The 25,416-nt window shown below is 40.2% G+C and overlaps 1 protein-coding gene across 1 annotated transcript in view; it reads left to right on the top strand.

Annotated features, from left to right (window-relative positions):
* The window catches only part of LOC136766894 (leucine-rich repeat and immunoglobulin-like domain-containing nogo receptor-interacting protein 2), a 322,297-nt gene extending 298,170 nt beyond the window's left edge, over positions 1-24,127 (top strand). The window contains exon 5 of the mRNA XM_066720764.1: positions 21,813-24,127. Within this exon, the coding sequence (XP_066576861.1) occupies positions 21,825-23,678 (1,854 nt within the window). The 5' untranslated portion in view covers positions 21,813-21,824 and the 3' untranslated portion in view covers positions 23,679-24,127. The remainder of the gene's footprint in view (positions 1-21,812) is intronic.
* Positions 24,128-25,416: the final 1,289 nt, after the last annotated feature.

The raw sequence follows: 25,416 nt of genomic DNA, 5'->3' as shown, positions 1-25,416 counted from the left end.
TATCCCGCGCACAGGCCGGCTGTTGCCATGATTAGAACATGATTAATGTTACACAACGCGCATTATCCCTAATATTTGTGTTGATGAATCAATTGTTTAGTTTATGATTATCAATCTGTCTGGTAGGGTGTACGTGTTGCTGATTGGTATGATTTACGATTAGCACTTCAAGAGAAGGGCAGTTGCTTCCATCTTTTTTAATTCATCGCCCATGTAGATGGCTTCGGCAACATCATCTTCTATTAACACTGCCATTAAAATTTAATTTCAGTATATTTAATTAGGAAAAAGTGCTGCTCTGTTTAAAACGTACACTTCATCATTTGCAAAATTCAGTCATTTTAATTAAACAATATTTTATACCGGGTTGTGACAGTAAATCATAATGTAAAACACTCAGAGAAGAAAAGCCCAGGCACAGTATTGTACTTCTCAACTTTTCTGTTTGTAAGGGTATGAATTGAAACAGCTGTTCTTTAAATATATCCAAATTTACCACTAATTAAGATGATTTCATTCCTCCCTGGGAGCTCAATATGAACAAAGCAATAACTCTCACAAATCACTCGTTATTACCTCTTGATTCAGTGTCTTGGAAGGCACATTGTTCGTGTTAAGATCTACCTCATTTGATCTCTGGGTCATTATTAATGAGAGTATTCTTTCACTTTTTTATTAACACTGCTTTTGATTATATGTGAATAAAAAAGTGGAATCATTCCAAGCACTTTTGAAAGTAATAGTCAATCTAATGGTTCAAATTAGTGCATTGCTTTTCTTTGACAAACATTTCCTGCCTAGAATGAAATTATAACTACCATACACTGTGAATGAAAATAAGTTCAATTAAATAAAAAAAAAAATTAAGCAGAAACCCGAAGACTGGGCATGTAAGTTGTTACATAATAATTCTTCCATGTAAGTCTGACTAAACCGTATCAATGCATAAGATTTAAAATTAAATCTGTTTCCTGTTCTCCCCAAACCTGGCTGCTTTAACCCTGACACCGTCTCAGCGTACGACCTACAGACCCGTCAAACATCAGACGCATCAGTGTCACATATGTCAAGGTGTTTTGTATGCATTGCTCAAGCACTTCCTGTAAAGAGTTTTGCTGGATAAACAAACTCAGACGTGTGTGTCGTTTGTTGGATTATAAATACTAATCTGCAAACGGAAATGTATGCTTGTTAAAAATGTTTAAGTACCCAATGCTTCGCACTCGCTCAGCGTCATCCCTTCATGGTGCATTTTAACTCCTCTTTAAATCCCCATTTAAATAATGGATAAGCAAGTGTACCTTTCTAAATTGCGATATAATTACGGGACTTTGTGATTACTAGCAAAAGCCCTGAAAAACGCTGGGTTAATTGCATACTCTGGCTCCACTTTAACCTGTGAGTTAATTACATTTTTCCTTCAGGCTAACACCATTATAAGATATAGAGCCCATTAAAATAAAATTATGATTTAATAACTTTTCCTTACCTTTATCCTAATGAGAATACACAGTTATTTTCTTGTGTAGAGACCTATGTGGAAAAAATAAAACTGTGTAATTTACCTGACAGCTATGCCGTATTAGGCCAGGGTGGCTGGTAAAAAAATTGAGGCTGGTTAACCCTTCGGGCTCTGCTTGTGTATGCATGTGCCACGCTCACATGCCAGCTCTGTCTGCGTGATTTGGCTACCAGATATAGAAATCTGTGCCCACAGCAGAGCCATTCATTTCTAGTGATTGGGAGAGCGCGTATGAAAGTCAAGGCCCCAATAGCCGTGAAAATTGAAAGTCAGATTTATAAATGGAGGGACCTTGGACCTAGATCCTGATGTTAATGGATTTTCCCCCACCAATGGGACATTTATATATACATTCTCAGTGAAATTCAACGCTTCACAAAACTTTTTTAAGTGGTATTTATCTGCCGCGGATTTGCAGTGCATTTCTGATTTTGTCCAGTGATTGTCTGTGTTAAAATGTAGGTCTATTATTATTATTATTATTATTATTATTATTATTATTATTATTATTATTATTATAATAAATTGTTGGTGTTATTATTATTAATGTATTTGACTGATGCTTCAAAAACACAGTATGAAATATACAAGGGAGTAAAGAGTAACAGTATAGTGATTAAAACAAATGTATAATACAGCCATAGTAATAATTTGTACTCTACAATAATATACAATTATGCTACAGCATCCATAGCTAAATAATATTGTTACTCCCATGACACCAAAAGAAAATCAGTTGCATTATTTAATTTTCCAATTTGTGTAGCTAAACCCTGTCCCCCGTTGTACAACTTGACAATGTATATATATGCAAATTATACAGTTTTCACTACATCGTGTCAGTCAGTGTTCTGATCTGGTCTTAATGGTGCCTCCGCCCCGACACCCAGACCCTGAAACGAAGGGAAGACCACCGCTGATGTCTGTCAATAGCGATGCTCTTGAAGCCAGGACTCATAAGATCGCATGACTCGATTCCACTGGGTCTCTGTCCAGCTCTGGTGATGTAGACGTGGCGTATGTGGAAGGACCTGGCATGTGAAGTACTGGCACAGCTCATCTTCTTGTCATGCAGGACTGGAGCTACCGGGCAACAAACGCGTTGACATGTGTTCGCCATGGCAGATGTGAGCCTCCTGCGTTTACTGCTGTGGCTCAGGGGTTAAACACCATGACATATGACATATGAGAATGGTATCTCTGTAATTTTACATTCTATTGTAAACATCCAGTGCGTAAGATATTTAATGTATACCATGTTTTGGGGAATGAATCAGTTAATTGATAAGTGAGGTAATCTATATGTGCTTTCCATGTTCCACCTCTATTGACGAACTGTGTCTTATATGACATTGGTATACAGGCTTCTAAAGCATATTTATTATGTCATCCAAGTTGTGTATGTTGCTGCAGTGCTTTGGCTGTATTAGTCTGCTGTGTTGTACTGCAATCATATGGGTTGCACAGCTAGCCTATTTTTTTCAGATTCCGTCAATTGGATTACTGCTACCATCAATATATTTTAATTGCATTTCATTTAATTTCATAGTTATTGCAGTTGCGGTTTTTGGAATTGCAGCTCTTGACAGAGATGCTGAACACGAGCCAAACCTTTTTTCCGCACCACTCCGTGGAAACACAAGTATAAATCTTTCAGCTATAGCCAAGTGTGTGGTGTGTGCTGTCTCCAACAACACTGTGCTGAAGACAACTTGTCCCTACTACCAAATTTTGAAGACAATACTCTGGCGTGTTGATGATCCTCTTAAAGAGTACCAGTAATTATACAATAAACATGCATTGCAGCTGTAAGCATAAAGCCTGGAGCATGAACGTAATTGACTGAAAAGCCATCACATTACATGAAATGATTACTGCCTGGGAGCCACAATAAACAGACACTGAAAACCTTCTAGCGGTGACAGTGTCGTGCTGATTTAATAAATGACTTTTATTGGCTGATTGCACATGGGCCAGGTTATTATCTGAATCCTGAAACTGCTGCAAATTGCTGGGGAAACTGCTGCGCATGGAGAATCTGTTTTGCTAGTGAGTCGAATTCCTGGCTGATACCAGAGCATGTCAGGTTATAAAAAAAGACATTAAGTGCATGCGTTTGAGGGCCTTGCACTCGTAATGTGACTTCTTTATCAGTTCTGCTGTGCCTCAAACATGTTACATGCTTCAGATGTTCACAGTGAGCAAGACGATACTGAATGAGGCTGATAATGGTGTCTTGGGAAGCTTCAAATCCCCTAGAAATTAAAAGTATTCTTTCATATTCCACCAAAGCCAAAATGCCATAACCTGCGAGCTAATGAATTAACGTCTCAGATGTGACTCTTTACTCTCGAGCCGTGAAGTTTTTTTTAATACTGAATCGATGTACTTTGGGAGAAAGATGTAATCACCTCAGTTATAACATTACGTGGCTGAAAATTAGTAAATGACTGCATCACCCACCCTCCTACTTTTGTATTTATGTTTCTTTAACCGTAAATCATTTTGGAATTACCCTAAAATCAAAGCTGTATAGTTCTTGCTTGCCTTTTGCAACATCATACAGATGTGTATAACAAAAGGAACTATCTCTCCGCTCTCAGGCGTCTGCAGTGGATTTTGAGTCTTATTTCAAATCTTTTAGAGAAAAGAAAAAAGTTAGGGTGACCTGAATATTTTCCTACCATAATGTGCATTTCGAGTGCTGGGAGAATGTAACTGTATTCTTAGCCTGTGGAGCTGTCATGTTCATTCCCAGGAACACTGTTTCATAGGTTAAGCACAAAGAATAAAATCGAGCCCTAAGGCAGAGGAAGATGTCCTTTGGAATTTTGACTAACATTAATGGCACGATTGCTGCTGTATTATATAAAAAGATTATGTCATTGTCACTATCCGTGTCCTGTGAGGAAATGTAAACAAGGAAAGCAACAAACACACACACACATATATATATTCGCATTATCATGTGGAGGTTCCTGCCAAATCAACAGAAATGATAAAAAGTCTAAACTATTGTGCAATTTCCAGAGAAAATAAAATATTAGGGCAAAGTCCAACCAAGATAATCCACTGATGTAGATCTGCCTTACATAACCAGTCAAAACCGTGGAGAGGTTTTGGTTTGGTGTTAGAAGGGCAGATTTAATAGAAAGTCTAAATACTAAAGAAACATTTCATAACCTCTGGTGGTTTTCGTAATATTTGAGAACATTACAAGAAAGTAAGGCCAGTAGAAATGCTGTTATGCATGGACTAGGCTGTACCTTTAACCGACTATGTTGGAGCACATGAGGCAGCTGAAATAATTAATCTCGATGATTTAAAATTATAATTTTGAAAAGGTCATTCATTATGCATTGAAAACTGGACCTGGGGGATATTATAACATTTCTAGACATACAAACCACTGATGAATCCTCACAATATGACTAAAGTAACAACCACAGAAACATCGTATAGGCCGACATGTGTAGTACTTAAGAAGTAAATATTTCTGACAGGCATTAGATGATTAAACTATATGAAATTCAATGTGGACAAGTGCAAGGTATTACATGCAGGTAACAAAAATGTTCACTATAATTACACTATGGGAGGAATAGAACTAGTTGAAGTAACGCATGAGAAAGACCTAGGAGTCTACGTGGACTCCTCACTTTCTCCATCCAAACAATGTGGGGAAGCAATAAAAAAGGCAAACAGGATGCTAGGGTATATTGTCAAAAGTGTAGAATTGAGAACAAGGGCAGTGATGTTCAGACTGTACAATGCACTAGTTAGAGCTCATCTGGATACTGTGGACAGTTCTGGGCTCCAACCTTCAAGAAAGATATCACTGCTCTAGAGGCAGTTCAGAGGAGAGCAACCAGACTTATTCCAGGTCTGAAGGGAATGTCCTACTGAGAGACTGAGGACCTGAACCTTTTCACCCTGGAACAGAGGAGACTACGTGGGGACTTGATCCAAGTCTTCACAATCATGAAAGGCATCGAGCACATCAAACCAGAGGAGCTTTTCCAGATCAGCAGGGACACACGCACCCGGGGACACAAATGGAAATTGGGCTTCAAGGCATTCAAGACAGAAAACAGGAGACACTTCTTCACACAGAGAGGCGTCACAATCTGAACAAACTCCCCAGCGATGTGGCTGAAGAGACAATGTGGGAACATTCAGAAACAGACTGGATAGGATCCTTGATCACTTAGTAATTAATGGACACCAAACGAGCATGATGGGGCGAATGACCTCCTCTCGATTGGACACTTTCTTACGTTCTTATGATCTTATACATTGGATTACTGGCACAGTTGGTATCTATCTGATTATGTAATTCAGATCCAATGTATTATTTAGTAAAAACACTGTATTGTATGTATTTATTTGCTTTCAGATAACAATTAATTATTTGATGCATGTATACGTTTTGGTATGCCATTTTCTTTCCGTGTTTATACTGAGATTTGTGTTACAATCTATTCCAACATTGTATTGGGTTCTTTATGCTTTACTCATTTGGAGTCAGGGGTCAATGCTTTTGCAGAGTTTCAGAGCACAGTGCAATACATATTGGTAGCCTCCCATTGCCCCTTTCCCTATAAACCCCTCAGCCCTTTCCAGTACTAATATTGGCTTGAATACATTTTGCAGGGCCAATAGCACTCAGATCCAGCAGAAATTACAGGATACTGCAGTGCAGGGGACAAAGTGACTCCATGCACCGGTTTTATCTCTACCTGATGTTGGGGATTAGACTATAGGACCTTCACGTTCACGTTCTGGCAGTACGCCAGATAAATCCCAGGCTGACCCTCTACTGCCAATCAAACCTACATTGGGTTATTTGGAGGACTGCATGAATGTCCTGAGTGACATCGTAATTGGGTGTAACGCTTGTTCTTATTGAGTACTAATTGTTCGTGGTACTGGCATTACATGCATGGAACAATTGTGTGTCAGTGAGTGCATACATTGGATTGGTCTGAGGGCTTCTGCTAACACATATCAGGAAGTAAGAACGGTGTGGAAAATGCAGAAAAAATATAATTTACTTCTTCAGCAAATGGCTTAGACTGGGTCTTCCTCTCCTTTCAGTTTTCTTCCTATTCTTCCTATTCTTCATATGGCCTGCTCCTCTGTGACATAAATTGGGAGCGCAAATCTCCCATTTAAACTGGGTCATTCAAATGCAACATCCCCAGATCATTTTCTGTTAAACTCAATGAAGATGACAAATAGAAAGAGAGGGATGTGAAACCAGGACACTTTCTGATACATTTCGGTATCAAATCTTACTTTTTCAGCTGTCAGTGAGCCACAGTGCACTAGCATTTCCCAGAGCGAGAAATTGATCATTTTTTATTATACATGATATATTATTTTCATCAATATTTGTATTATTTTTTTTTTTTTTTGGGGGGGGGGTGTTGTGCTGGTTTGTTTACAAAATCCATCTTGAAAAGGCTGGTGTTTCTGCTGTGGAATACTTCATTAAAACCGCGAATGTGTCTTGAACCAGAAACCTGCCTCTCTCCGCAGAAGTGCTGTGCGGAGGCTCCGGGGAACACAGAACAGTTAGTCATCAGTACAAGCATATTTGACGGAGCACAAGAGTCCTATATAGTAGAGATGAGCAGGTTGTGTAACAGTTTACCAAAGGAACCAGCTGCAGGTATCAAAAAAAGACCTATAAATATTCCACATCGGGTACCTGTACTGTGTCACTGACTCTCTATCTCGCTCTGATCTCCTTGTACTGAAAGGACATGTTACATATTTCAATTCATTGCTCTGCTCATGGAAACTCATCATTTTATTTTATTTGTGTGTGTGTGTGTGTGTTCCTCTCTCTTTTAACTTATCCACTGCAGCTGACAGGATATGTTCAAAATTAAAAACCTGAAGGTTAATTTAACTCCTTCTATCTGTGAATAAAGACACTTCTTTGCCTTATATTCTTGCATCAACTTTGCAACAATTCAAAACACATTCTGCCTTTCCCCCCCCAAAGCCCACCACAGGCTAAAAATGTACTACTTGCTGACATATCCAGGAATGTTTCTGTTCTGGTAGCCCATTTCTTCTTTGTTGCATCTCTGGACTGCAGATTGCATGAGACACAAGATGTAGCTTCAAAACAAAGCAGCCCAAGCCTTTTCCACAAAGACCTTTCAGCTACACCTCAATAGTGTACGAGGTTGTATATAATTGTACCTGTACATCCAGCTCTCAGTATGGTGTGATTGATGTAAAGGGTACAGATCACTACTGGAAATATCCCCAATATTACTGCCAGATTGCTTTGCTCTGTCTAGGCCCTTTTAAAAATCTTGAAATGTTAGTTAAACCAGAATGGGAAAAGACACATATTTCTGGTAAAAAGACTCAAATAACAACTCTTCAGAGCAAAAAGAACCAGACTGACTGAGTTGATGAGGACGCTGTGATGCCGAAGGGAAAGATTTCTGCCCCCAAAATGTCGAAGTATTACAAACTGAGTACTGAGCCTCCGTACGGTTGTCAGATGAAAGCAGTTTCCACATCCTTTCACCTGGCTCGAATCAAGGACTCGATGACTTTATCAGCCGAAACCTTGACAACTCCTCCTTTATCAAGAGTGAAAAACTGGCAGCAGTCCCTCACTAAATAAGCACGCTCGTAGAACAGAAATATAAATCCACGAGGCGTATATGTTTTGTCATGTGGGCCACACAGTACATTTGTGGAGGAATACAGTTTGTTTTATGATTGATTATATACACGAAAAGGATAATAATTTTGCAGAAATAATATGCATAGTATTTATTAAACTGTATGAGAACTGTGCTCTGCTCTGCTTTCTCTTCTCAGCGAGTTTGTTCGGTTCACTCAGGAGCTGTAATCGAAATTCCATTTTCGTTTTGATGCATCAACACAGATCGCCGCAATAACAGGCTTTCAGAAACAAAGAAATATAATTTTCAAAGATTGATTAACCCCATATTTCTTGAAAATCCTTGCAAACCTATCACCAAAACATCTGTCTTCAGACTTCTTTTCTGACAGAGACAAATACTTAAAAATGGGAAAGATGATTTCTTTGATATACGCTTGTTGTTGAGACCAGACAGACAATCTCTCTTGGTTTGCACGTCGTTTCTACAGGGTTTTGGCATTGATTGGGATGGTTTAATTTGTGCATAATAGGATTTTTAAGCCATTTAGAATTTAGTCAGTTATAATTGTAGACAAGTCTAGGAGTACAAGGGTATTTATTGCCTCTTTCGCACTACATGGATTTTGCTGGTAATGTGTAGCGCTGTAAAGTTCCCCGTGTTTCCTCTGAGAGAGTGGGAGTTGGGAATTAAAAGTGGTTTTGTTTGCGGTGAGTGTGAGCCCAGAATCAATAGCATGACGTGTCACACGTGCACAAAACAAACTGTCTACCCTCTATTGAGAGATGCAAAGAACGGATTCAGTTTAAACAAACACAACAGTGCATTGAAAAGGCATATTTTAGAAATGCGTTCTCTCTCGTTGGCCTGAGCTGCACGTCACCGTTGCTGGAATGTCTCTAAATGAAAGTTATTCTGCCTTATTGTGCAAACCAACACAACGTCGCATGACACAGTGTGAATGACGTGTCAAGACCGAGATCTCTGTGTGTGTCTCTGTGAGGCACCTTGAGGGGTTGGCCGTGGCGCTGGTCTTAATAAGTAGGCAGGGTCGAGGAAACTGGTCCACAGAAGGCAGGGATTTGGTGCAAAAGAAGGTAAATTCATTACATATAGGTGCTCAGTGAAAGAAAACAACCAAAATGAAACCCTGACTAACATCCTGGCCCCTCTCTAAACTTAAAACACTAAAACATAACTCCTCCAAAACTATTTTATAAAAGCTGGGGAGGTCTTTCCTACAGGAGAGTCACAAGCAGTAGTAACAGAAAGATTATCTAAGTCTTCCTTCTCTGTAGTTTTGCAGAACCAAATATTACTTTTTTATACATCACCGGGCACAGCCATCATACAAGTTTCATCTTTCACTTTGCTTTTTCTGCCTTTATCATCATTATTATTATCATTATTATCATTATCAGCGTCCTGCAGCGTGTCTGTGTTTGTGTTGTTCTCACCCCTTTCTGACAATGGCGCCGTGTGATTGAGTGAGCTTTCAGTCTCGAGGTATTTGAAAACAAATGGACTTTTCTTTACTTAAAGTACTTCTGTGATATATATCATGTTGTAATATGGCTTTGTGACAGAACACATTTCGAAGTACATACAACACGTCTATAACTTTATTTTTCATGAGCTGTGATTATTATTTCTCTGAAGAACAATCTGACAGCGGTGCGGCAGATATAATGAATTGTGAGCCCGGCGACAATGACAGGAAAGCCGCAGTTTCTGATGGAAGACTGCTCTGCTTACTTCACTTTACTGCTGATTTCACTTCAGTTTAAATGCACGAATACAAAAATAAAACGTTTCAAAAAACAAATAAACAACTGTCTCTGGATACAGTTGCAGATCTACTCTTGTGCAGCCTGGTCACGATAAGCTGGTGGTAGCCTGCACAGGTCAAATAAAAGAGAAATGTCCTGCTGGTCTTCAATATTTACATACACGGGTTATTCAGTGTTATCAAGCTGACTTTATTTGTAATTGCTTCATTCATGCAAAACCCCCAAAACAAAACGGCCTTAAAGAAAACCTAGAAACTAACTCTCAAATAGCCTTGCAGGATGCTTCTTTTTCGTGGCACAAGCATGACCCACTTACTTAAAAATCATAAATCCTGCAAGATGCTCAGGTATATGTGCACCGCAAGCAAAAAACATCCTCATCGGGACAAAGGGCATTGTCACAGGACACGAGGCGTGCTGGTCTATTCTGCTGATATGAGAAGACCCAACATGTTATTTAAATCTAATTTTCAATATCCATCTCTCCTGCAACCTCCCCTGTTTGGAATTGACATCTTTTTATGTGTTTTTCTCTCCTCCCCTTTTCGCGGGAAAGAGTGTGGCTCTCGTGTTGGCGAGGCAGTTTTTCTTTTCGAACTGAAGTGCCCAAATTAAATCATACAAAATCACCTCAAGTGTTTTACAAACCAGCTATATTGCACCATCTATCAACAGCCTTGTTTAACCCAATTTACCCAATCAGCAGTAGTTTCACCCCTAGTAAATCCAGTGTGGGCTGGCATTGCCCTCTCTGAGTCTGTGCCAGCCAAACCCTGAATGTTACACACGAAATATACAATATAATAGTAAACAAATAGCTTACTGTGAACCACAAGGAGGTAAACAGCATAATACTACTACAAACTCAACTACTAATATAATAAATAATTATACTTTTTCATAATAGCATTACATGACCATCCAGATGGAGATTACAGGGTCCCCTTTATTAATTTGCAACCAGTGCAGTCGGTGCACGTGTCTGTGGCGGTGAGCTTTTGTGTTGGTGGGATTTTGTACCAGTTCCCTCCATTGATTTTCCTGCAGTGGCGTGCTTTTGTAATGCAATTCTGAACAGATTCGGAGTAAATCATATCTCCTCTCCCTCCATCAGCGCCAGCACCTTATCTGAAGACACTTTCCCTCAGTGATAATTGCTTATCAGAGTAAACAGTCCCTTTAAATTTCCCTCACTATACACTGACTTGGGTGCTTCGGGAGCAAAATCGATGCCTGATAGTTTCAATAGAAATCTGTTGAAGACAAAACATTGTGCTGTGAAGCCCCTCTGCCTTCAAATGATAAGGCTCTTCCAAAAATTAGTATTTATCAGTTACACTCTTTTTTTAATTTATGGTTGGTTTGCTGTCAGTATGGTGTGTGTTTATGTGAGGGGGGGGTGGTGGGAGAGTTTAACCATAAACCAATAAGATTTTTTTTCTTTTCTTACTCATATATTGTGTCTTCCCTGTGTCGTGGGGGATTTATTGAGGTAATGAAATGAAATCCCTCTCGTCCTAACCAAGTCAAGACACAGATAAAAAAAAAATCCCTTCAGCTCATAGGATTAAGTAAAACTTTTGTATAAAATATATCACAGGGACCAGACGGACATAATAAAGATTGCAGACATACAACATAAAGCTTCATTGGATGTCTTCAGACTTTATTTTTTGCCCTTAGTGAAAATGGTTAATCTGCAATATCGAGTTTATGCTACTTCACTGCACTCAGAGCGTTGTTTGCTGTAACTAGACTCGATTACTTTCCCTGTTATTTCTGCTCTCTCCACCTTCTTTTCAAGCTGTAATTAGCAGTAATCCGTGTCTGTTTCTCAATTAAATCACAGAGACCTGCTGACGCATCACACACTTATTAATAATCTCTTTCCATGAACAGGTTGCTCATAAAACTAAAGTCAGGTGATACAGAGCAAAGCACCTGCACAATAATTAACTAGTTGGTTAGTGTGCCATCGTGTCAGTCTTCAAATAAAAAGAAAGATTTTCAAAGAGTTAAGTTAATTTAAGTTGTTTTTGAGGAGGTGACTCAGCTAATTATTATTATTATTATTATTACTGATAAACTGAAGTTAAAACAGTATTTCATTGGTTTGCAGCAGGTGCCTCATTACATATTTAGATAGATATAGATATAATACTGCACTGCGTTTCACTTAGTATTCCACAAAGGCAGGCAGCCTTAAATAATACATAACACACGTAACAACTAATGCTAAGTATTCTCAAATTGCGGTTTCAAAGAGTTGTCGTTTGATTTATTTTCAGTTGCCTGACAACTAATTTGAGGGAGATAATTTAGAAAGCCCAGGTTTAATATATCGGATCCCGTGGATTCGGCGAGGCTCGATATGAGGAATGTGTAGACTCAATTTGAATCTGACAATGCTGTCAAGTGTTTGCCCTCAGGGCCCTCTCCTGCTGAAAGAACCGAGCTTTCAATTCTTTCTGCCATATTTCTTATAGAATAAACCCCACTGTACGCTTACCTGTATTTAGGTCACACAATTATGCAGAATACCAGGGAGGTTTCTTTTTTAGTGTTGCACTGTATCTGAAAATGACCATATTTTATCGAGTCAGAGTATCCCAACTTAGCCAAGGTGACAAATCGTAATGTTTCTATGAATTTATTTACACTTTTCATGTCTTGTTTTTATGACTGTATAGGACTTCCTGGGAAGCTGTACACGTATTTTATCTGTATAATTACGAACATAATGGGAAAAGAAAATGCCATGGTGGAAATATAAATACAACTATTTAGCAGTCAGTTTTAACCAATTCAATCCCAGCGAATATTGTGCTTTTATTGAAATATAAAGATCAACTGAAATCATCAGCAAGACGATTGTTTTCAATTGCATCGTGTTATCCTGGAAAACAAGAAGATCAAGCGTGCCGAATAATCTGTTTAAGTGATTTACAATGAAATCAGTTAATAGGTAATTGTGTGACTCAACCTCTAGTTTACTGCCTTTACGATCATCAAAGGTAAATAATTTCTAAACATGTCCAAGAGGTTTATGATTAGTCATTCTTCCATTATTCCACGCAATTCACGTGAGAAAACAAAACAAAACCTTTTATTATTTTCCCTCAAAAGACAATATAATGACAGTCACACGAAGAACAGAAATAATAGTACCTAAAACCATCCAAACTGTACATTTTGGTATAAATGAATCTTTTCCATGTTGTGTACATTAGGAACTTGGTCAGATTCAATACTTGTGGGTATTGAAATATTTCAGTTTTTCTAGGATGAAGGGATACTTGGCCCCATTTCTCTCATTTTATGTTCCCTCTAAACTGCATCCAAGATGTGCTCTTGTTTCTGGGTTAACTACTGAGTGGCCCAGAACCGGACTGCTTGGTCTGCAAAGACAGATCGCCGGCACACAGTGAACTGGCCAATTAATCGTGAAAGTTTATTGCGTTGTTTTTTATTGCATTTCGTTATTGCTGAGAAACACAATGCAGAAGGGGTAATTTGGCTGATGGATGCTTTCCCTTTACTCAGAGATAATTGATCCCAGAACAGCATCCAGACCATGTGTGAAAGATCCCAATGAATCAGCAAACTCTCTATATCCAGGTCCCCACACTCGGGGCTTCTTGCACTACTACACTGCTCAGTTGTGCAGCTGTTTTCTTGTTTGTGATAAATAGTGGAAGAAAAAAACAGGAATTAAGTCTCAACCTATAATATACACACAGTCGATGCTATCTCTCTTTACATAAGTACTGCATATGGGTGCTACGAGAAGCATGACTACAATCAACTCCAATATGGATTCACCTCTTCCCATCTGGGTTTGGCTCCCACTCTCTTCGGTCCCTCCAGTTTGTCGATCACCTCGGCGCTTCCTCTCTCCATCTGAACCTGTCCCCCGACGCCAGCTATTAAGACCGAACACAGAAAGAGAGCCGTCGTTCACAGACCTCGATCCCCAGCCGAGAGCACTAATGTGAGAGGCGCATTCCCCACTCCATGCCAGCCGACACATTAAAAGCACATCCCTCCTCCATCGCAATGGACTTGTTGGATTGTCGGGGGACCGCATGACGCCCCTTCCCAGAACAGAAACACGGCAGCCCGTGGCCCACCTCCTAATACTGGCTGCTGTGCTGGACACTACCATGAGCTTCCTGAGAGGGTATTAAGCAAACCACTGCCACAGGAGATAATGGAAGAAGGCCTCCTCAGAGCATCTGACAGGGAGGCCATCCTTCTATGTGGCACTTTAATATTTTGCTCGTGGGGAAGAAACTTCATACCGAAATACCGCCTGGGATTATCCTTCCCTCCGGTCCCCCAGGACAGGACTGTTTCTAATCCGATTTCAAACTCATCTGTCTGCAGAAGGAATTCTCTTCCAGTTCTATCCCTCGTTCGGACAAACTTGCTGAAGGATCTCCTGGTATCTTTCCATCCAGGAGACTGAATCTAAAGTGCTAATTGTTAGTGACTGGCATTAAGAGTTTCACCAATTCTGGGACACATTTGCGATTAAAGCCCAGCAAACACCAGATGTTGGCAGATAATATTTCTCCAATAATAGGATGTACAGTGTGTGAGTGTTAGTAGTGATACGGTTTGATTTTGTCCTATATCTGTAATAGTAGAACTACCTCCTTTATGTCATAGTGTATTATGTATTGTAAGCAGTGAAGCAAGTATTTTTGACTTTGGGTTTTGACTGTATGAAGATTACTCTTTTGATTTCTGTCCAGAACTGTGTGTGTAGTTTAAAGAAAAAATTCCATGGCAGTACAATTATGTGAGACTTTGCATATTATTCCCCCTCTAAATCTGATATTTACACACTCAGAAGCATGAAATGTTTTTATGTACTTATTTTGGTTCGCAAAACTAAAAAGAGACATTGCAACCTTTATGTTTAAAATGACAGTGTTGGTAAGTATTATTCCTTCACAGAGAGTACTCTCAGGTGTTCACCAGGGAGCTGGCAATATGTAAAGGCTTTGCTGTAATACTTTTTTTCATAATCCAGCAATATACTTCTTGAGTCAGTGATTCCCAGAAGCCTTAAACAAATAAGATGACAAGACTGGAGAAAATATGAATGTGTAGTGAGAGGAGTGATTGCAGAATAGGACAAATGACTGAATTTGCATTAGTAAGCATAAGGCATATGACTTATTGTATTAAACTACAAACTGAAACCCTTAACCAGTAGAGAAAATTTGAGTTATAGGTTTTATTACCGCAAGTTCAGTTACTAGTGGACGAATGGATTCAAAATGAAGTGCTTAGCTTGCGACAATGAATTACTGTGTTAGATTTTAGTGATTTAAAATGAAAATCTGCTCTGTATGTGTAGATATTAAATTTTCCATGCCAGGTTTTGTAGACAATATTTCACATTTGGGTTCATTCCCAGGTGGGAGATACTGCTGTTGTACCTTGATATGTGATTGTAACAATTGTAAGTTACCCTGATTAAAGGCGTCTGCTAAGAAATATTATAACGATCATGATAACTTGATTTGCATATTTTTTAAATCAGTATTTAGCTACAGGGGCATCTAGAGGCAATGTGGCTAAACTACAGTCAAAGTCCAAGGAAGCCTAACCTATTTTTCTGCTGGCCCCAGGTAGAGAACATGTCTACTGTCACACTGCATTTAGACATCAAAAGGAATATCTCCCAGAATTATTTTTGATCAGTATATGATTGAAATGTAAAGTGTCATAAGAGGCACTGCACTCATCTTCCCCAGTATTTCCTTGATTTTAGTTAGATGGTTTTGTAAGAGATATGTCTTTTTACAAGGAAAAATAATTGAAAAATGCCCCAGATGTTGATCCATACATATACAGTACTGTGCATAAGCTTTAGGCAGGTGTGAAAAAATGCTGTTAAAGTAAGAATTCTTTCAAAAATAGACATGTTAATAGATTATATTTATCAATGAACTAAATGCAAAGTGAGTGAACAGAAGAAAAATCTACATCAAATCCATATTTGGTGTGACCACCCTTTGCCTTCAAAACAGCATCAATTATTCTAGATACACTTGCATACAGTTTTTGAAGGAGCTCGGAAGTTAGGTTGGCCCAAACATCTTGGAGAACTAACCACAGTTCTTCTGTGGGTTTAGGCACCTCAGTTGCTTCTCTCTCTCCATGTAATCCCAGACAGACTCGATGATGTTGAGATCAGGGCTCTGTGGGGGCCATACCATCACTTCCAGGAATCCTTGTTCTTCTTTATGCTGAAGATAGTTCTTCATGACTGTCCTGTGTGTTTGGGGTCGTTGACATGCTGCAGAATACATTTGGGGCCAATCAGATGTCTCCCTGATGGTATTGCATGATGGATAAGTATCTGCCTGCACTTCTAAGCATTGAGGAGACCATTCATTCTGACCAAATCCCCAACTCCATTTGCAGAAATGTAGCCCCAAACTTGCAAGGAACCTCCACCATGCTTCACTGTTGATGCAGACACTCATTCGTGTACCGCTCTACAGCCCTTCAGCAACAAACTGCCTTCTGCTACAGCCACATATTTCACGTTTTGCCTCATCAGTCCAGAGCACCTGCTGCAATTTTTCTGCACCCCAGTTCCTGTGTTTTCATGCATTGTTGAGTCGCTCAGCCTTGTTGTCATGTTGGAGGTATGGCTTTTTGACCGCAAGTCTTCCATGAAGGCCACTTCTGATCAGACTCCTCCGGACAGTAGATGGGTGTACCAGGGTCCCACTGTTTTCTGCTAATTATTTGCTGATGGCACTGCTGTACATCTTTCGATTGTGAAGGGAAGTAAGCATGATGTGTCTTTCATCTGCTGCAGTAAGTTTCCTTGGCCGACCACTGCGTCTACGGTCCTCAACGTTGCCCGTTTCTTTGTGCTTCTTCAAAAGAGCTTGGACAGCACATCTGGAAACCCCTGTCTGCCTTGAAATGTCTGCCTGGGAGAGACCTTGCTGATGCAGTAGAACTACCTTGTGTCTTGTTGCTGTTCTCAGTCTTGCCGTGATTTTTGACAGTATACTGTCTTCAGCAACCTCATCTTGTTAGCTGAGTTTGGCTGTTCCTCACCCAGTTTTATTCCTACTACACAGCTGTTTCTGTTTCAGTTAATGATTGTGTTTCAACCTACATATTGAATTGATGATCATTAGCACCTGTTTGCTATAATTGTTTAATCATACACCTGACTGTATGCCTACAAAATCCCTGACTTTGTGCAAGTGTACCTAGAAGAACTGATGCTGTTTTGAAGGCAAATACTGATTTGATGTAGAATTTTCTTCTGTTCACTCACTTTGCATTTAGATAATTGATAAATATAATCTATTAGCATGTCTATTTTTGAAAGCATTCTTAGTTTACAGCATTTTCACACCTGCCTAAAACTTTTGCACAGTACTGTATACACTGATCAGCCATAACATTATGACCACCTACCTAATATTGTGTAGGTCCCCCTTTTGCCACCAAAACAGCCCTGACCCGTCGAGGCATGGACTCCACTAGACCTCTGAAGGTGTGCTGTGGTATCTGGCACCAAGATGTTAGCAGCAGATCCTTTAAGTCCTGTAAGTTGCGAGGTGGGGCCTCCATGGATCGGACTTGTTTGTCCAGCACATCCCACAGATGCTCGATTGGATTGAGATCTGGGGAATTTGGAGTCAACACCCTGAACTCGTGATTCATCAGACCAGGCCACCTTCTTCCATTGCTCCGTGGTCCAGTCCTGATGCTCACGTGCCCATTGTAGGAGCTTTCGGCAGTGGACAGGGGTCAGCATGGGCACCCTGACTGGTCTGCGGCTACGCAGCCCCATACGCAACAAACTGCGATGCACTGTGTGTTCTGACACCTTTCTATCAGAACCAGCATTCAATTTTTCAGCAATTTAAGCTACAGTAGCTCGTCTGTTGGATCGGACCACACGGGCCAGCCTTCGCTCCCCACGTGTATCAATGAGCCTTGGCCGCCCATGACCCTGTCGCCGGTTCACCGCTTTTCCTTCCTTGGACACTTTTGATAGGTACGGACCACTGCAGACCGGGAACACCCCACAAGAGCTGCAGTTTTGGAGATGCTCTGACCCAGTCGTCTAGCCATCACAATTTGGCCCTTGTCAAAGTCGCTCAGATCCTTACGCTGCCCATTTTTCCTGCTTCTAACACATCAACTTTGAGGACAAAATGTTCACTTGCTGCCTAATATATCCCACCCACTGACAGGTGCCATGATAACAAGATTATCAGTGTTATTCACTTCACCTGTCAGTGGTCATAATGGTATGGCTGTTCGGTGTATATATATATATATATATATAATTATCAATATATATTATCATCACCATCATCAATAGTGTTTATCGATCTGGCCTCTCTGAGATATTTCCACTTTTATACAGCTTCTCTTTTCAAGGTCACAAAAGCCAATCTTATTTCATATTCCCATGTTTTATTTGGTCGTCTTTTTTGTTTTGTTTTAATCGCTTGGGATTGATTCTATATCTTCTTTTGTCCATCATTGGACAATGTTTATTGCCATTTTAACATTTCACTTTTTCAATGGTGTCTGATACTTTAGTTTAGTTTCAATATATATTGTGGCACTTTGGGGGATGACCACAGTGCTGGGTATATGCAGGGTCAGAATCATTCATAAGCAAAGTCCAGGTCCAAAAGCAAAAGGATTCTTCTCTTTCTCTGTTCTTGTCCTACTCCTGCTCCAACATACAAGGCATGCTGGCTTGTTGCCTTGATGCGAGAGCTGGTCCAATTCCGGCAGCCCTGCAGGTCAGGTGCTCCCAAACAATCGTTCATCCCTTGTGGCTTCTAGGGGAGAGAATGACCTTCCTGGTGGCAATTTTGTGCTCCACCTGGCACTGCATCACTATATATATATATATATATATATATATATATATATATATATATATATATATATATATATATTGTCTACTATCTACTTATTCTTAGTTAAAAGCTTTTGTAGAAAAAAAGAAAAATAATTACAATGTCATTTAGTGACACTAATAACAGGATAGTCTTGTGAATTAAGTCGAAATGTTATTGAAAACAGAAACAGAAGTGCGTATTCGGAGCTGACACAGTGGGGGGTGTCGGGGTGTTTATGACGGCCGGCCCCTCCAGCGTGTGCGCTTGTTTCCATGGAGATAGCCTCCACTAAGCGGGGTAAGCGCGGCTGCAGGCTGGAGCTGCTGCGGGACCTGTGAGACGTCCGCAGATGAGCTGTACCACATACCCCAGTAATATTTCTGGATCCGAATCGAGTCAGAGTGTGTTGCCAATTCCAACGCCAGCTTGACTCAAACTCGGACTGCATGCGGATTTATTTATCCTATATGCATTTCCTAATAGAAAAGACTCTCAGATATATTTACTCTGAAACTCATTCAGATAGGGCTCAACAGAATAATCAATCATAGTGAGGAATTTAAAACCAGTTTTGGCCTAAATCTGTTATAACTATAGAAAATGAGCAAGGGGTTGAAACATGAAATATGGGAATAGACAAATTATGAAAGACTCTTCTGTCAAAGTGTATGTCCTTAAATTGGTTATATTATTGTCTTTTTCACTACAATTATAAGAATAATTATATAGAATTCTTCCTAATGATAATCTTTGGAATATTGTGCATTTAACACAACAGTCTGTTCAAGGAAAAACACCTCCCTCAAATATATATATATATTTTTCAAGCATATAGCAATACATCCATCAACAAAAGCATATGCACAATCTCTGTTGTTTTTCATTTTTATATTTATCTGTAGATATATTTTGCAATGTTTCAAACTGTGCAATACCTATAATTCATTTGAGACGAAATGTTAATATTTTACATCAATTAGCTTTACAGGCAATAAAAATAGACGTAAACTTGCTTTGATCCAAGTAGGGCTGGATCCCATTTAGTCCACTGACCCAGACTTAACATAAACTGCAATGTAGTATGTCTGGTACATTGTCAATTCCCATACTCTTGGAGTAGTGTTCATTATATTTTTAATATCTAGTGGTTACAGTGAATATCTTTGCATCACTTTTCTGGAGTTTCAGCTTATCGTTACCTGTCTATCATTAGTTATAACAGAAAATCACCTGAAAGCTACAGTTCTAGTAGTAGATGGGTAAATGTTGCCAGAATAAACGTGTTTTAATTTCTCATTTTGTGTGTGTGCTAGAGTGGAACAATATACATTCAAAGTGAGATTACCTACACCTCAACATCCTGGAAAGCTCCAACTGTTCTGAAAATGTCTTTTAGAAGCAAAATAACAAATTAACAAGATGGTGTTTGTTTGTTTGTTTGTTTGTTTGTTTGTTTGTTTGTTTGTTTGCTTGGAGGTTTTATGTGACAGATGGTTTTATCCCAGATGGGTTCCAAGGTATACAAGAGTACAATGTTATCGATGGACTAGTGTAAATGATCTAAAGATGAGCAGGTTTTTTATTTTTTATTTTGTAAGAACCATGGCATTACAGTTGTCAACTGTGCAAGAGCATTTTCTTTCTGAGCTACATAACTGAGAAACTGAATCTTTGAAAGGATTGTTTCCACCATAAAGGAGTTTCAGTGTACAGTTATTTGTTCTCTAATGGTTACTGAAGGGCATGCAGAGTCTTTGGAAGCTTTAGTCTGTGGTTTCACTCGATCGTGTCTGGTAAACTGAAGTGCAACACCAATCACATTCGCTCCAAACCTTCTCCTTAGGAACAGATTGGTTAGTCACCTTTAGTTAAACTGAAAATATTACATCATAAACGGCTACACAAATTGAAATGGATTAACCCTCAATAGACTGAATGTAGTGAGTTGACTGGTATTCACTTGTTTTTGTTTTTAGTATTGCTGTGATTGTTTTTCTGTGTGTCTGACAATGCAAATACAGACATTAAAAGAATTTAATGTTCCCATGTTTTGCACTCATCACTCTCTCTCTCGCGCGCATGTTCCTCCAATTAGCCTGTGCTTCTGACGCATATTTAAATTACTCTCAATCCTGTCTTTATTGCAAACGACGTGGGGCTCTTGTGTGTCTGCCTTCCAAAGTAAATCAATATTCCTCATTAAGAGAAAGTGACCGAGTCCAAAAAACATGATCTTCCATTAAGTGTAAAATGACCTAGATGTGCTTAACACACACCACCCCACCAGCATGTTAATCACAGAAACATGCACTGCTGCGGTTTCCTGACTAAGGTGGTAACAAGATTGACTCCGTTTCTGTTTTGTGCATTATTAAAAAGTTTGTTCTCTGTTCATTTTTAAATAATGAACACTACGAATGCACAGAATCTTTATTCAGTATTAAGAAATGCAATGACAGTTGCAGATGGTATGGAAAGAAAGTAGCCTATCTGGAAGTGAAGAGTGTTTAATCAATACGTTTGTTCAGTCTTGTGAGGGAGTCCAGAGACCGAACTTGCGAATCCCACTTACTGCTGTCACATTATCCGACAGCCTTCAATGCTGGGAATCAGGCACTCTCCACTTGCGTCACAGCTCTGGGGAGCATTACCATATTCATATAAAAAACTGTGGTGAGAGGCATGTAGTGTCACTCGCAGTGGTACTTTGAATGAGATGCACAAGCCACAAGGTTTTTTTTTCTCCTGTATATTTATTAATATGCTTAATTTCAGCTTTGCCTACTCAGTTGATTCATTTAAGACAGAAATATAGGTAATGCTATATAAATCAAATCATATGATATTAGAGCAATATATTTAAAATCTACCTGATGCAGTTTTTATTTCGTGAGCCTTTTGTAACCGGTCTTCTGTTTCTCTTCTTCCACAGAGCCTTGACAGAATGGTAGACTGCATCAGCAAAGTCATGCTTCACACGGCTATCTCATGCTGGCAGCCATTCCTGGGACTGGCTCTCCTGATCATCTGCATTGGGTCGGCCATAGGGTGCCCGGCCCGTTGTGAGTGCTCGGCGCAGAGCAAGTCGGTCATCTGCCACCGGAAACGCCTCCTGGCCATCCCAGAGGGCATCCCCATCGAAACCAAGATCCTGGACCTCAGCAAGAACAAGTTGAAAGGCGTCAACCCTGATGATTTCGCCTCCTACCCTCTCCTGGAGGAGCTGGACCTCAGCGACAACATCATCGGGAACGTGGAGCCCGGGGCCTTCAACACCCTCTACAACATGCGCTCCCTCAGCCTCAAGAGCAACCGGATCAAACTCATTCCCCTGGGGGTGTTCACTGGATTATCCAATCTGACGCTCCTGGATATCAGCGACAACAAAATTGTCATCTTGCTGGATTACATGTTCCAGGATCTGCACAACCTGAAGTCTCTAGAGGTGGGAGACAATGATCTGGTGTATATTTCTCACCGGGCCTTCAGTGGGCTGCTGGGCCTGGAGCACTTGACCCTGGAGAAGTGCAACCTGACTGCCGTGCCCACGGAGGCGCTCTCCCACCTGCACAACCTGGTCGGCCTCCGATTGCGTTACCTCAGCATCAACACTCTGCATGCCTACTCTTTTAAGAAGCTGTTCCGGCTGAGGCACCTGGAGATTGACAACTGGCCCATGTTGGATATGTTCCCCGCAAACACCTTGCACGGCCTCAATCTCACCACGCTGTCCATCACCCACACCAACCTGTCCGTGGTCCCATTCATAGCTCTAAAGCACCTGCTGTATCTCACGCACTTCAACCTCTCCTACAACCGCATCAGCAGCATCGAGGCAGGTATGTTTGCGGATCTAGTGCGTCTCCAGGAACTGCACATGGTAGGAGCCCAGCTGGTTACCATCGAGCCTCATGCCTTCCAAGGCCTGAGGGCGTTGAGAGTCCTAAACGTGTCTCACAACCGGCTGGACACCTTGGAGAGGAGTGTGTTCCAGTCCCCCGAAATCCTGCAGACGCTCTGCCTTGATGACAACCCCCTGGTGTGCGACTGCCGCCTTCTGTGGATACTGCAGAGGAGGCGCTCCATCTACTTTGGAGAGAACCAACCGGAATGCGTCACCCCAGAGGGTGTCAGGGGGAAGCCATTCAGGGAGTTTCAGGAGACAGTCCTGTCATACTATGTAACATGCACAAAGCCAAAAATCAGAGAGAATAAGACACAGCAGCTCTTTGTCAATGAGGGCCAGACCGCAAGATTGTTCTGCAATGCCGACGGGGCACCCCGGCCCACTGTTTTCTGGATTACACCACGTAGACGGCTAATTACAAATAAGTCTAATGGGAGGGCGACAGTTCATGACAATGGCACGCTGGAGATCAAGGTTGCGGAGGTTCATGACAGTGGAACCTATATCTGTGTGGCCAGCAATGCAGCTGGGAACGACACGTACTCCGCAGCTGTGGCGGTGAAAGGCCTCACCAGCGACAGGTCGCTTTATGCGAACAGGACCTCTCTGTATTACACAGACGCAAACAACACGGCTTCAAATGGAACTAATGTGTACAACATGACATTTGCCTTGGACCTCAAGACCATTTTAGTGTCGACGGCAATGGGCTGCTTCACTTTCCTCGGAGTGGTTTTGTTTTGCTTCCTGCTTCTCTTTGTGTGGAGCCGTGGGAAGGGCAAGCATAAAAACAACATTGACATAGAGTATATTCCCAGAAAGTCCAACGGGGCCGTGGTGGAGGGGGCAGAGCAGGCCGGACCCCGGCGGTTTAACATGAAAATGATTTAGGGAGAAACGTCATGAAATTACGGGAGAATGCTTCAACAGAGTCTTGAGGATTTCTAAATTCTGGAATAGCATGCCAGGAGAGACGATGTGTTTTGCGGAGAATGGATGTGGACCTTCCAGGCTAGAGGAGTCGTATGAGGAGAGGTTATGTTTGCGTTTGTAAAGAGTTGCCAGTTGTCGTGATTTCAGCAGTTTCGCTTCTCGCTGGTGGCTGAATAGATATCAACAGACCTACAAAACAGGCTGTTTGTCTGAATCCGTTATCACCTGGACAGCACTTTTTATTGCTGACAGTGAATCCTTCAGTGCAGGATTTAATTAAAAAGACAGTTCTACCTAACACAATTATGTACAGTATACTTTCTATTTAAAGACCTTATCCTATTTGTTAAGTCTTGCATCATACTTACTCACTGCAAAGAAGTAACAATGAAACCAGAATGTCTTTATATATATATATATATATATATATATATATATAATGCCTGCAATCTTTTAAAGCAATATCAATATGATACTGCTATAAAAGTTGAAATAAAGACGTCCCCTGTGTCACAATTTGGCCAGCCTTCACCTCACACATGACACTCAGATTGCTACCAATGGGAAAGGGCTTTAATACATTTCCAGTAGACTTTATTGATCATTAATTGGAAACCCTGGAAATAAAAAGCCTTGTGCAGTTTATGAACTCACCAGAGAATTAAAACCTTTGTTTGTTGGTTTGTTTATCTATTGAAGAACAGCTGTCTAGAGTAAGTGAAATTTTATATCAGAAATTATAGTAGTTTCTGGGTTTTTAAAAATAATAAAATGCCAATTATTTTACTCAAGTTAAGGATAGAATATATACATTTTATTATATTGCAGATTACAACCTTCTTTTGATCACTGTTTTTTTATTTTTATGTTTGTTTTTCTTTTGTCCTTCTTGCCATCTTCCATTGTTTCTTCAGACTCTGACAGGTGAAATCCTAACGGCCTATTCCATGACCTGTATCCAGTTTCTGCAGTGAGATTACCATCATTTCCGGTTAGAAATTTGGAATTTGTTACACGCTGTGGTAGTTTCTCATTTTTGTTGTTAAAGCATTTAGATTGTGAAAAGTACAAAAAAATGTATGTGGAATAAAGGAAATCCATTTGTAACACTGAGTATGTGTACATTTAGAAACACAACTATGAAAGGAAGGTATACGCATCGTGTTTATAAATCAGCTCGTTTCTGTCTCCTTGGGTGAAATTGCAGTTGAAAAAAAGTACTTTTCATCCATAAATAATATATACATTCTCTTAAAATGTGTCCAGATCTCAGTAGCTACACACATCTGAAATGGGGTTGCATGACAGACGTGGAGCTGCATCTTCCGTGCATTTCAGGAAGAGACGGATATGGAAAGCACCGATAAAACTAAATACTAATAATTAAAAATTAGGAAAACATCATTAAATGTATTAAAGCGTAGGTCCTCAACTCTGGTTAATTTGTTATGTAAGAGCTCCAATGGGATGAGAAGACGATGGCTGTTTAATAATGCCACGGACGCCCTGCAGCACGATGATTTTAAGTTGTGAGTGTGAAGGACTGCAACTGATGACCACTGTGCAAATCGTCCGGAAAATGAATAAATAAAATCAGAAAGAAATAAAAAAAGGCAAAACATCTCTCAAATTTACCATAATATGTGGTTTATTGCATTGACGAAGAAGGAAACAAATGTCAAAACATTCGGCTAAT

Source organism: Amia ocellicauda, chromosome 13 (genome assembly GCF_036373705.1).
Source record: "Amia ocellicauda isolate fAmiCal2 chromosome 13, fAmiCal2.hap1, whole genome shotgun sequence".
Classification (NCBI taxonomy): Eukaryota; Metazoa; Chordata; class Actinopteri; order Amiiformes; family Amiidae; genus Amia; species Amia ocellicauda.
This window is presented reverse-complemented; position numbering and strand designations above follow the sequence as displayed.